The sequence below is a fragment of the Dipodomys ordii genome, unplaced genomic scaffold (genome assembly GCF_000151885.1).
Source record: "Dipodomys ordii isolate 6190 unplaced genomic scaffold, Dord_2.0 Scaffold188, whole genome shotgun sequence".
NCBI lineage: Eukaryota > Metazoa > Chordata > Mammalia > Rodentia > Heteromyidae > Dipodomys > Dipodomys ordii.
The window spans coordinates 1,544,082-1,557,720 of NW_012267404.1; the positions used below are offsets into that span (position 1 = coordinate 1,544,082).

The following is a 13,639-nucleotide window of genomic DNA, read 5'->3' on the forward strand; positions in this document are numbered from 1 at the left end:
AGATGAATGGATCAAGAAAATGTGGTATATATACACAATGGAATTCTATGCCTCCATCAGAAAGAATGACATTGCCCCATTTGTTAGGAAATGGAAAGGTGTGGAAAAAATGATCTTAAGTGAAGTAAGCCAGGCCCAAAGAAACATAGGTCCCATGTCTTCCCTTATTTGCAATATCTAGTATATGTCTGAGTCAAGCAGAAAAGTTCAGATAAGTTGATGTTAGGGAAATGAACCCTAAGATATGTATTCAAATGTTTTTTTTCCTTCATGCGATTGTTTCTAACACATTTATAAGATTATTTCTTTGTTGTTTTGTATGTCCCTCCCACAGTGTAACCCCTGCTTTCACTGTATTTGATGTTCGTATAATTTGTGGAGGGGAAGGGGAAAAACAAATCGTTTAAATAGGGATACAGGTGGACCCATTGCAACAATGAGATCTACAAGTCGTTATGTCGAAAACGAACTTTACAACTTTGGTGGGGGAGGGGTGAGAGGGAGGGGAGGATGGGAAGGGATGGGAAACAAAGGAGGAGGCTACAATGCTTGATAAGAAATGTACTCATTATCTTGCCCATGTAATTGCAACCCCTCTGTACATTATTTTCACAATAAAAAAAAAGAAAAAGGAGCTAAGATACAAAGATATAGAAAGTTTTTCAGTGAAATTAAAGCAGAAAACCTTCCAAATCTGAGAGCATCTAAAAACAATTGATATTTGAACCTTCAAGTAAATATGATCAGAAAAGAATCTTTCCACATTATATAATAGTTTAAATGAGAAGGGTACAAAATAAAGGAAAAATATTGGAACTACAAAGACAAACTCATTCCTAGCCCAGTACTCGTTTTTAATACAAATTTAGTATTTGGTTCACTCATAATCAGGATGTACGTTATACTTAAGCTGTTTGGATTAGTTAAGTACTGATTTTTTTTCCAAATAAATTTTTTATTACCTTTAGGTATTTGTACAAAGAAGTTCCTTTTCTACAAAACAGTATATGAGTACAAAGTGTCTGACAACATTGTTACCCATCTCTCTTAACCCATCCCTTCTCTAACTTTTTTTCTTTGAGATTAGGTGATTTCATAAATTTCACAGTAAGTACTGATTATAATCATTTGTCCCAAATGAAGAAAATATTTTAACACCTATGGCCTTAATCTCACTAATAAAAATTACAATATTTCATTAGAAAATACAACATTGAGGGGATAGGAATGTGGCTTAGTGGTAGAATGCTTGCCTAGTATTCATGAAGCCCTGGGTTCGATTCCTCAGTTCTGCATAAACAGAAAAAGCCAGAAGTGGCACTGTGGCTCAAGTGATAGAGTGCTAGCCTTGAGCAAAAGAAGCCCAGGCCCTGAGTTTAAGCCCCAGGACAGGCAAAAAAATAAGTAATTAAAAATAAAAATAAATAAAATACAACATTGGATACAAACAAATTAAGTTAGAAAAGATTATGTACAGGTAGTCATTCTTGGCAGGAAAAGAACAATGTGTTATTAGCAGTGTGTGTAGATGGGTATAGTTACATTTAAAAAAATTGTACTGTTGACTTTATTTTAGGGTGATGAAGAAACATTTGAAAATTATTACCGAAAGCAAAGAAAGAAACAAGCAAGACTAGTATTGCAACCGCAGTCAAATATGGTAAATATATGTGAATTTTTAATTACTTTGCTGCACTTTATTCTTTTACCTTGGTTTAATTTCTTCAGAGCATGTATTCATTTAACTACAAATATTTATTGAACACCTACCATTTTTAATAGTTGGGTTAGATGTCAAGGGTACAGCACAGAACTGTTAAGTCCCTTTTCTAATAAGCTAATGTTTCATTAAGGAAGATGTTGAAAAAAAATAGATAAAGAGCTGGGTGCTGGTGGCTCACACCTGTAATCTTAGCTACTCAGGAGGCTGAGATCTGAGGATCATGGTTCAAAGCCAACCCGGGCAGGAAAAGTCCATAAGACTTTTATCTCCAATAAACCCCTCAGAAAACCATAAGTAGAACTGTGGCTCAAGTGGTAGAACGCTAGCCTTAAGCTGAAGAGCTGAGTCACAGCATACAGACAGTGTACAGATAGTGTCCATGACCGACAATAAATAAATAAGGTCTGGGAATGTGGCTTAGTTGCAGAATGCTTGCCTAGCATGCATGAAGCCCTGGGTTTAATTCCTCAGCACCACATAAACAGAAAAGGCTGGAAGTGGTGCTGTGGCTCAAGTGGTAGAGTGCTAGCCTTGAGCAAAAGAAGCTCAAGGACAGTGCACAGGCCCTGAGTTCAAGTGTTTTATGTGTTATGCCTGAGAGGGATGCTATAGGACCTCTCAGAACACTCCAAGATCCTGCCTGTGAATTTCTCAACCATATATTAGTTTTAAGAGTGTCAAAATGAGCTGAACTTCTGGTGGTTCACACTTACAATACTAGCTACTCAGGAGGCTAAGATCTGAAGATCGAGGTTCAAAACTAGTCTAAGCATAAAAGTCCATGAAATTCTTACCTCTAGTTAACAACCAAAAAGCCAGAAGTGGTGCTGTTGTAGCTCAAGAGGTACAGCATCAGCCTTGATTGAAAGAACTAAGGGACAATGCCTAGGTTTTGAGTTCAAGCCTTCCTACAAGCACAGAAACATTAAAAAAAAAAACCAAAAGTACCAAGGGATAGAAAATATATTATTTTAAAATAAACATTTCAATGAAATATCTTGAGTACTGAATGAAAATAACTATCAACCTAAGATTCAGCATCTGATGAAAGAAGGGAAAACATATTTTTAGATAAAGGAATGGAGTTTATTATCAAAATACCATTACTTAAGAAATTCTGAAAGGAAAGGCTAAAATGAAAGGATACTGAATGGAAGATGGAAGATAGAGATGCAAGAAGTAACAAATAGTAACGAAAGTATAAATATGTAGGTAAATCTGTATTAACTGTAGGACATTTATTAATATATCTTTAAGATAGAATTAAAAAGCAATGATAACATTAACATTGGAATGAGATGGAAATGAATAAATATTAACCGTTCTACAGTATCTGAATTGTCCAGAACAACAGTAAAAACATTGACTAATGTTAGAGTTTAACTACTTAAGGATGTTTAATGTAGCTTTTAAAGTAACTAGTAAAAGGATAGATACCAAGAATAAACTTTATTGTGTTAGAGGAAAAAGTCCTAGAATGGTGAAAATAAATTTGCATCTTGGAGTTGATAAAAATGATCATTCTGAACCTATAGGTATTTGATAATGTTGATTTAAAATACTTAAGATAAATTACTATAAATACAAAAAAATGAAAAAATACACAAGTACTATGGATTTTTAAATATCTTAATATCTTGTAAACCAAGTAGAATGTCAGTAGTAATATAGAATATGTTTGATGAACTTGATCAAGTGAGATACAGACAATCCTGATGGACCAGTTGTTGAAAAATACTCTTTTCAAGAATGCATACAATTTTAGGTATTTTTATTACATAGTAGGTTAAATGTAGTTAGTATTGGGAAATACCAAACATTTTGTACTTTATAGACTACTTTTGTGATAAATACTACTTAGTATTATTTATTTTTGATGTATTGGGGATTAAACTAAGGTCTTCCTATTTGCTAGGCAATTGCTTTTCAGTTAAGCCATTTTCCAACCTCTTTTTGCTTTAGTTATTTTTTTTTGAATAGGGGTCTCTTGTTTATGCCCTAGCTGGCCACAGTCATGTTCCTCCTATTTTCATTTCTCATGTAGCTAGAATGATAGGTTCATACTCCACACCCAGCTATTACTGAGAAGAGAATCTTGCTAACTTTTTGCCTGAGCTGGCCTCAAACTATGATCCTTCAGTCTCCATCCCCCAAGTAGCTAGGATCACAGGCTTGAGCCTTTGTGTCCATCATGATCATGAAAAAGAAACAACAACACTTTTCCTTTCAAAACTGAAACTCAAATGTTTGAAAATTTGATCAAATTTTTGAAACATGTAAAATATACCATTTGAACTTATTGAAATATAAAGTATTTCATATGAATGATAGTAAGATGATCACATATTTTCATCTTTTGTCAAAATTATAAATATACAATGGTAGGTCATTTTAAGGAGCTTGACTTTTGTTATGAATAATATGAAAGGACATGAAAGGTTTTTGACAGAAGATAGAAAGTTCAGATTGCCATTTGAAAGTCATCATTTTGACAGTTTACATGAATTATTAGGTGTAGGTATAAGCCTGGAAGCTAGGGGAGATGAGGTAGAATAGTGATGTAAGGTAGAATAGAATTGCCCAAGTGAAAAATGATGGTAGTAGCTTCAGCTAGTCTGCTGAGAAGGAAGTTCTGAAATCTGATTTACTTTTAGGCTTGTTCATTGTCTATTTCAATTAAAATATACATTTTATCAGAGCAAGGGTATTCCTGTTACCTAAAAATGTGTGCAGCATGTACTAGGGATCTCAATAAATATTTGTTTATGAAGTTATGGTGACTTGGAACATTTATGTTGCTGGTGTTTATTGGTTTAAATTGATTTTTATTTTTTATTTAAAGCATGAAACAGTTGATGGCTATAGAAGATATTTCACTCAAATTGTAGGGTATGTATCTAATATAGAAGTAACTGTTATTAATTTTGTTACCATGTTAAATGTCAGAAATATTTTCAATTTGAGCTTTTTTATTTTTCAACACATGCTATGTTGGTAATTACTGTTTTAGGTTTTTTGTGGTGGAAGATCACATTTTACATGTGACCCAAGGATTAGTAACCAGGGCATACACTGATGAACTTTGGAACATGGCTCTCTCAAAGATAATTGCTGTCCTTAGAGCTCATTCAGTAAGTCACACAATTTATGTTACTAAAATTTTAATTCAGTTACATCAAGAACTTCAGAGCTGTATAGTGTCAAAGGAAAACTGTACTTCTGTCATTCTGCATTTGTTGTAATTGCTCAGATTTGGAAGTAGTAATCAAGACTTCCTTTGGTTTTATTAGACTGTGATTCTGTGTTGACTGGGGCTTCCCAAGATACTACTTTTTTTCCAGCATTATAGAAAATGAAGAATTAAGCTGCTCTCATTAGTCTCAACTGACCTCTTCATTAGATCACTGAAAAGCACCGTGAAGAAAAGGCTTTTAATTATCATTCCAAATTCTTTGTTTCCAAAATAAACTCCTCCATTAAAACTCAATAGAACTTGTTCTTCAATGTTTATAATTTGCAGTAATATAGTATAGTGATTAATTTCTTAAAAATTTGCAGTTTTCAAATTTTGAATTCACTTGGAATAATGAGCCTTTATATAATGACAAGGTTTTTTTAAGATTAAAATTAAACCCACAAGTATCTTCCTACTATGTTTTGTGGGAATATTAAACATGTTAATATAAAAGATGACTGAAATTATTAATTGGTCATTATAGGCTTTTCCTTATAATAGTTTACTTTCAGTGAAGTATCTTCATGTAAAATGTCAATCTATTATTTACAATTAGTAATGGGTAATGAAGATTTAAAAATGAGGTTGTGAGCTTTTATGATAGGAAATCTCTAGGAGTATTGATTCTTGATACTTTGTTCAGTAAACCTTTTTTAAAAAACATACTAATAATGAATAATAGTTTTTTTCTTTTTGGTTCTGGAGATACAATCCAGGCCTCATACATGCTAGGAAATACTCTAACATGTTAGAAGGTAGTCTTCCCTGAGTAGCAGCCCTATTGAAGCATAATACATCTTATCATGGTTTATATTCAGATCAGCTCTAAGTATATTATGGCATCTTTCCTATTCTATGACATTAAATATAAAATCATACTTACTAAATGTATTTCAAAATTACTAAATGCTATTAAAGGAACAGTAAGTTTTATTATATCTTTGAAATAACTAATTTTTATCTGGCTAATTGCAGAAATGTTTGGATGATTATCTTTATATTGGAAAAAGTAACTCTCTCTTTTATAAGATGGAGAATAAATAAATGAATAAAAAATTAAAATATATGGTATATATTAAAAATTATGATTTCAGTTTGAAATAACTCCTTAAAAACTAAAAACTTTTTTTTTGTCTTTTTTTTTTTTTGGTCAGTTGGGTTTGAACTCTGGGCCTGGGCACTGTCCCTGAGCTCTTCAGCTCAAGGTAAACATTCTACCACTTGAGCCGTGCCATGCCACTTCCAGTTTTCTGGTGGTGAATTGGAGAAAAGAGTCTCAGGGACTTTCCTTCTGGCTTTGAATCATGATCCACAGATCTCAGCCTCTTGAGTAGCTGGGAATACAGGCGTGAGCCACATGCCCAGCCTAAAAACTTTTAACAGTATCCAAAAAAACTTTTTGTATAATATAGTTACTATAGATCATGCTATGATCTCTCCCCTAAAAGCTTACATTGAATAGAGGAAGCCTTGGATTGAACAAATCAAGATTTTTTTTTTGTCAGTCATAGGGCTTAAACTCTGTCCCTCAGCTCTTCAACTCAAGGCTAGCCCTCTACCACTTGAGCCATTGTGCCACTTCTGGTTTTCTGAGTGTTTTATTGACGATAGGAGTCTCACAGAGGTTCCTGCCCAGGCTGACTTTGAACCACGGTTCAAAGATCTCAGCCTCCTGAGTAGCTAGGATTACAGGTGTGAGCCAGCGGTGCCCACCACAAACCAAGATTTTTAATTTTATTCTTTTTGTGTGTATGTGTATTGGCTTGGGGATTGAACTGGGGCTTGAACCCAGAGCCTGGGGGATATCTCTGATCTTTTTTTTTGGGGGGGTCCGGTCGTGGGGCCTGAACTCGGCCTGGGTGCTGTCCCTCAGCTCTTCAGCTCAAGGCTAGTGCTCTACCACTTGAGCCACAGCGCCACTTCCGGCTTTTTTCTTTTTGCTTATGTGGTGCTGAGGAATCGAACCCAGGGCCTCAGGCATCCAAGGCAAGCATTCTACCACTGAGCCACCTTCCCAGTCCCCTCTCTTGTATTCTTTACTTCAGTAAACGTCTCCTTTGTTCATTTGTCTCATCTAGAAACTACAAGTTTATCACGAGTACTTTTTCCCCTCACAATCTTATTTAATTTTTAGATCCTATATATTCTATTTCCTAAAAGTTCTTGTCCCATGTAATGCTTACGGTGCTTTAGGCTGCTTTGGGGATAGGGACCAGAAAGACCTTTCTAACGTCACTGTAGTATAAGAAGCAATTAAGCTACAAGTTGTTTAACTGTAAGCAGATAATCTCACAAACCTAATAAATTATTTGATTTTATGGCAGAAAAAAACTCTTGCTATGCTACTTCCTTTCTGCTTCTTCTACCACAGCTTTAATTCAAATCCTCATCACCTTTTACTTAAATTATTCTTCAGTCTTTCTCACTAGCTTCTCTGTGTTCTCTATTGGCCTTTTTTCAATTTGTTCTCCACAGAGTGAAAACTTTTATGTGATATCTTCTCTTTAAATCATACAAATGACTTTAGGAAGATCTAGATGCCTCAGTTTGACCACCTACCCAACTTCATCTTCCACCATATGTCTCATCAGTTTTGTACTTTTAATATGTGCTTTTAGTAATACTGCAGGGTATGTATTTTTATGCCCCCACAGCATTCAAACCTTTTCACTCCTAGCCTGTGAGCCCTCGAAATCATTCAGTACAAACAGATATGCTTCTTAGATGGTTCTTGTTAGCTGCCTGAGGCCCAGCTACCTGTATTGATAGTTTTCTATGGCTTGTAAATGATGTTATAAATTTCCAAATGACCTTTTGCAGAAAAGGTTCCACACTCCTGCCTTATTATGCCTTTGTGCATGTGTTCCTTCTGTGCAATGTAATTTCTTCCCACATTCTCTTCAGAAATGTCTCTTTTCATCTTTCAAGCCGTTACAGACTGCATATCTTCTCAGTCAAACTTCTTTGAGATATTCCTTCACTTATTCTGATAGTTCCTTCTTTGTCATGATTTTTATTTGCTTGGTTATTGTTTTTTGGTTTTTTTGGTCGGTCATGGGGCTTGAACTCTGGGCCTTGGGGCTGTCCATGAGCTCTTTAGCTCAAGGCTAGTATTCTACCACTTGAGTCACAGCACTACTTCAGGATTTTTCTGTTTATGTGGTCTGAGGAATCAAACCCAGGGCCTCATGCATGTGAGGCAAGAACTCTACCACTGAGCCACCTTCCCAGCCTTATTTTCTTTTTTACTACTATTAGCTTGCATTATTTATGCAGTTGTGGATTTCATTGTTATATTTACAGAAACATCATTTCAACTCATAGCTCAGTGGCCAAAATGAGTCAGTGGTTCTACCTAACTATAAGAGGGTGGGGTAGGAGAACACATGGATGTGTGATGAATAGTTAATGTCTCTACTTCATTATCTATAAAATATCTTTCCTAGTTATTACATTCTGAGAGACTTAAAAAAAGAGCTTATCAGTCTAATTTGGAAGAGAGAAGACATACCAACATTTTGAAAACTCCTTATCAAGAGCTTAGATATGTTTTTAGTGAGTTTGTTCAGGCTATATAATGTTGGGAAGAGTTCAAGTATAGAAAGTTAGAAATAAAGTACTGAGAGGAAGTAAAATTAGTAGAAAGAGAAGAGTTGAACATGAATTTCAAAGGACAAGTGCAGTATTTGGTACTGAAGTTTAGAATTCTGAATGACTGGTGTTTTCCTGTTTGGGAATATATTGACAAATAACAACGTTTTTGTAGAGGTTGAGTTTTTAAAGATAATGTTTTATAACACTCTAATGATATACTTTGTAATGATATGTTTTCAATTCTCCTTAACAGGGACATTTTTGAAGAAGATAATTATAGCCCTATACCTATTGTCAGTGAAGAAGAATATAAAATAGTCATCAGTAAATTTCCCTTCCAAGATCCAGACCTTGAAAAGGTACAACTAGTCTTTAATATAAATATTCTTGAAAAATAAGTTTATGTTCTTTATTACTACATAAAATTAACCTGCCATTGTAGGGAAGAGTTACTTCTTTGAGGGCAGCTTTTGGTGCATCATTTGAGAAAACAAATTATATTTTAAGTTTAAAGATCATGTTATTGTTAACTATTATTACTGTTTTTGAAGAAGGGACTTTTCTGGGGAATACTAGAAGTAGCTATTTCTAATGTTAGGTGGATTCCAAGGGCAGGTGTTAATAATGCTGGGTAGATTCCAAAACAGATATATGAGCAGAAATAAGAGCATATTCATCACTGTGGGAGATCTTATTTTGTATTTTTTAAGAAGTATTTTTCTCTAAAATGTTTCTCCAGTTCAAGTGAAAGATATTTGAAGGAATATGCATGCAGGTTTCTTCTAGAAACAGGAATATTTATTTATTTATGGTTGGCTGTAGGGCTTGAACTCTGGGCCTAGGTGCTGTCCTTCAGCTCTTCAGCTCAAGGCTAGCACTCTACCACTTTAGCCACAGTGCCACTTCCAGTTTTTTGGTGGTTTATTGAAGATCAGAGTCTCATGGACTTTCCTGCCCAGACTGGCTTTGAACCGTGATCCTCAGATCTCAGCCTCCTGAGTAGCCAGGATTACAGGTGTGAGCCACCAGCACCTGGCAAATATTTATTTTTTGAAGCTGTTGAACAAAAAGTAGAGAAAGGAATAGACCAGCATGGAGACTATTCTAGAGGGCACTTATATACACAGTAATGCATAGTTGCATATATCCAGGCTCTCTGGGTAGCAGGAAATCTAGCTAGGAGAGTTTTGTAGTTACTCTATCGGTTTCTGGAACAGGAACTATGGGCATTGGAACATGACTTTATGATTATTTAGGAGGCTGGGGTTGGCAATTATTTGCATATGTAGAATAATTGTTTTACATGGTGGCAATATTCAGCAGATGATAGGAAACACAAGAAGAACAGGTTAAAATTAAATACTTAAGTAATTTTTTATTCATTATGCAAGCACTGGGGCTTGAACTCATTGTTTTGTGAGCTCTCTCTTTCAGCTTTTTTCACGCAGAGTTTGTTTTCTGTCACTTGAGCCATGCCTCCAGTTCTGGCATTTTTGCAGATTAATTGGATATAAGAGTTTTAAGATTTTATCTGCCTGGGCTAGGTTTGAACTTTGAGCCTCAGATCTCAGCTTACTGAGTAACTAGGATTATAGGTGCCCAGCTTTGAGGAGCAGGTTTAGAAGAAAAATAATATCGCTTTGGGACCTATTATGTCTGAAATGGTATAATGAAATTGAAGTGTTAATGGGTAATATTAGCTAGATATATGGATTTGGATTTCCAAAGAAAGACTTGTGAAGTAGATTTGGAAGATATTGGCATTTGCATGGTGATTGAAGTCCTAAGAGTATCTGAGGTCATCTAAGAAGTATGCATACAGTATAAAGAGAAAATTTAGGATACAACCTATAATAAATCACTATAATAAGTTAAAGGATAACTAAGAGAAGAGGAGTAGAGCAGGTAAAAAAAAATAGAAGGAAAGGCATTGTGTAGCAGAATAGCAAAGAAGGACAGCTATGTCAGATACTCCAAATAATTCAGTTAACATGAAAAGTTGCAAGACACTGAATTTAACAATTAGGTCAGCTGTGACCTGGTGAGAGTACTCTTACTAATGTGACAAGGTTACAGTGAATGTCAACGTAGAGATATAGCTTCGATTTCATAAGTTATAATGATTAGCTTTAGGATTAAAATCATGGATGACTTTTAATTTTTGGAGACTATAATTTTCAAGCGGATGTAACTGATGAAGAAGTTTAGCCAAGCAGCACACTGTGAACTATAGGAAGGTTTGATGACATACTGGTAACAGAAAGCCACTTAAGATATATATTCTAGGGAGTTATAGAATAAACTGAATTGTTATCAAGCCTTCAGCAGCCAGCCTCCAACTGGCCTCCTTCCTCCATGGCCACCTGACTTTTTTTTTATTATGGATACAAAGAAGCAAATAGCTAGGGGAGCCTACAATGCTCACCATCAAAATATAAAATATTTGATATGTATTGTCTGTTCTTGATAGAAGTGTAGTAATATGATTTAAATATAGACTTAAATTGCTCTGCCTTTTTCATAAATATTCTGGATTTGTTTAAGGTACAAGAAATAAAGCAAAAAATATAACAACAAAATTGTCCTTTTTTTTTTGAGAAGACAGAATCTCTATGTAGCTCAGGCTGGCCTCAATTTCATCATAGTTGTGCTGAATACTTGATATTGTTACTTATTGTTACTTTGTGAAATCAACTTAATGTTTATATTTTAAGTGATTGTAAGTTTACATTTTAAGTGATTGTATGTCCTTTTTTCTAAAATTTCAAAAATAATATTCTCTTTCTCTTCCTACAGCAGTCTTTCCCCAAGAAGTTCCCCATGTCTCAGTCAGTGCCTCATATTTATATTCAAGTTAAAGAATTTATTTATGCCAGCCTTAAATTTTCAGAGTCCTTACATCGAAGGTGAGTTTACTAATATAAATCTAATATAAATTTGCCTTTATCATAACCTTTTTTTTTTTATCAGTTGTGGGTCTTGAACTCAGGGCCTGGGCACTGTCCCTGAGCTTCTCTGTGGTCAAGGCTAGCACTCTAGCACTTGAGCCATATCACAACTTCTGGTGGTTAATTGGAGATAAGAGTCTCCGGGGACTTTCCTGCCTGGCCTGGCTTTGAACCGTGATCCTCAGATCTCAGCCTCCTTAGTAGCTAGAAATACAGGCATGAGCCACTAGCGCTTGGCTATATCTGCATTTTTCAATAAACAATTATTTTAAAATACATACTAGTGATGTTTTTGCTTCATAGATTTTAAAGATTATGTCCAAGAAATGATTATTTACTTAATTTGAAGACCTAGGAGAAAAGAATAAGCTTTTAAAGTGCTATTTTAGCAATCTTTGGGATGTTAAAAAAACCACTGTAGGTGTTTTATATCAAATTAAAATTAGTATAAGGTTAGTGGTGCTGTGGCTTAAGTGGTAGAGCACTAGCCTGGAGCAAAAGAAGTTCAGGGACAGCGCCCAGGCCATGAGTTCAAGCCCCAGGACTGGGGGAAAAACCATATACAATAATATGTATAACATTAGTATAAGGTATAGGGTGCTAGTGGCTCATGCCTGTAATCCTAACTACTCAGGAGTTTGAAAAACCACTTTAGGTGTTTAGTGTCAAATTAAAATTAGTATAAGGTGTAGGGTGCTGGTGGCTCATGCCTGTAATCCTAACTACTCAGGAGTTTGAGATCTGAGGATTATGATTCAAAGCCAGCCCAAGCAGCAAAGTCCATGAGACTTTTTATCTCCAATTAACCACAAGAAAACCAGAAGTAGTATTGTGGCGCAAGTAGTAGAGTGCTTATGTTGAGCTGAAGAGCTGAGGACAGCGCCCTGGCCTAGAGTTCACGCCCCATGACTGACCAAAAAAAAAAAAAAATAATATAAGGTAATTTATTTCTTTAGATATCTTCTTAAAATCTCAGTTAATATGGATGGCTTAGTTATATTAAACCTGGTAATTATATCTAGAAGGAACATCAATTTGTATTTTAAAAGTAGCTTTTGGTAGCTGGGTGCTGCTCATGTCTTTAATCCTAGCTATTCAGGAGGCTGAGATCTGAGGATGCAGTTTGAAGCCAGCCTGAGCAGACATGTCTGTGTGAGACTTACTTTCAATTAACCACTCAAACTGGAAGTGGAGCTATGGCTCAAAGTGGTAGAGAGCTAGTCTTGAACAAAAGAGTTCAAGGATAGTGCGTAGGCCCTGAGTTTAAGCTCATGATAGACTAGGGGAAAAAAAAGTAGCTTTTAGTTATCATCATATATGAATTGTCTTGCAAAGAAACTGTCCTTCAGTGGAGTTATAATTTAAGAATAGTTTTGGTTTTTTGTAATAAATACTTCATGTTTTTCTATATTAATTAATTTGATGAGTATTCTACTTTGGAAAATATCCCTTTTTCAGTTGAAGTTTATAATTTAATAAATATCTAATTACAATTTATTTAAAGATGTAAAGCCATAATTTAGAACATTTTTTAGTAAATGGTGTTATTTAGAATATTAACTAACCGTATGTTTGAGAAGGTGAGTAATGTCAGTCTTTGTTTTTAGCTCAACAGAAATAGATGATATGCTCAGGAAATCAACAAATTTGCTGCTGACCAGAACTTTGAACAGCTGTCTACTGAACCTAATTAGAAAACCTCATATTGGTTTGGCAGAGGTAGGGTAAGAAGAAATACATAGTCAAATATCTTAGTATATGAAAAAATTAGTGTGATCGCTGAACATCATCCTATAAAAATGGCTTTGTTTATTAAATTTATTAATATAAGCATATTTTTAAAATATAAAGCATTGTTGTAGATTAAGAAATGTGAGGGGAAAGGGTTTAAATGGGGAGTGGAAGATAGAAGAACATATATTTAGACGACTTATTGCCAGACTTTACATGGACAGTCCAAATCCTTGTTTTTTTACTTGCTCCATGTATAAGATTTGAAACATAACATAAAAAGTTATTGAAAAATAAGTCAGTTGTCAGTGGATCATGCCTGTAATTCTAGCTACTGAGATCTGAGGGTCATGATTTGAAGCCAGCCCTGGCAGGAAAGTCCATGAGACTCATATCTCCAGTTAACTA

At 34.8% G+C, this 13,639-nt stretch overlaps 1 protein-coding gene across 1 annotated transcript in view; it reads left to right on the forward strand.

The window, feature by feature from the left end:
* The window catches only part of Exoc6 (exocyst complex component 6), a 94,893-nt gene that overhangs the window by 22,402 nt on the left and 58,852 nt on the right, over positions 1-13,639 (forward strand). Inside the window, exons 7-13 of the mRNA XM_013034323.1 lie at positions 1,577-1,660; positions 4,566-4,612; positions 4,734-4,854; positions 5,934-5,998; positions 8,806-8,911; positions 11,349-11,458; positions 13,108-13,219. Of these exons, the coding sequence (XP_012889777.1) occupies positions 1,577-1,660; positions 4,566-4,612; positions 4,734-4,854; positions 5,934-5,998; positions 8,806-8,911; positions 11,349-11,458; positions 13,108-13,219 (645 nt within the window). The remainder of the gene's footprint in view (positions 1-1,576; positions 1,661-4,565; positions 4,613-4,733; positions 4,855-5,933; positions 5,999-8,805; positions 8,912-11,348; positions 11,459-13,107; positions 13,220-13,639) is intronic.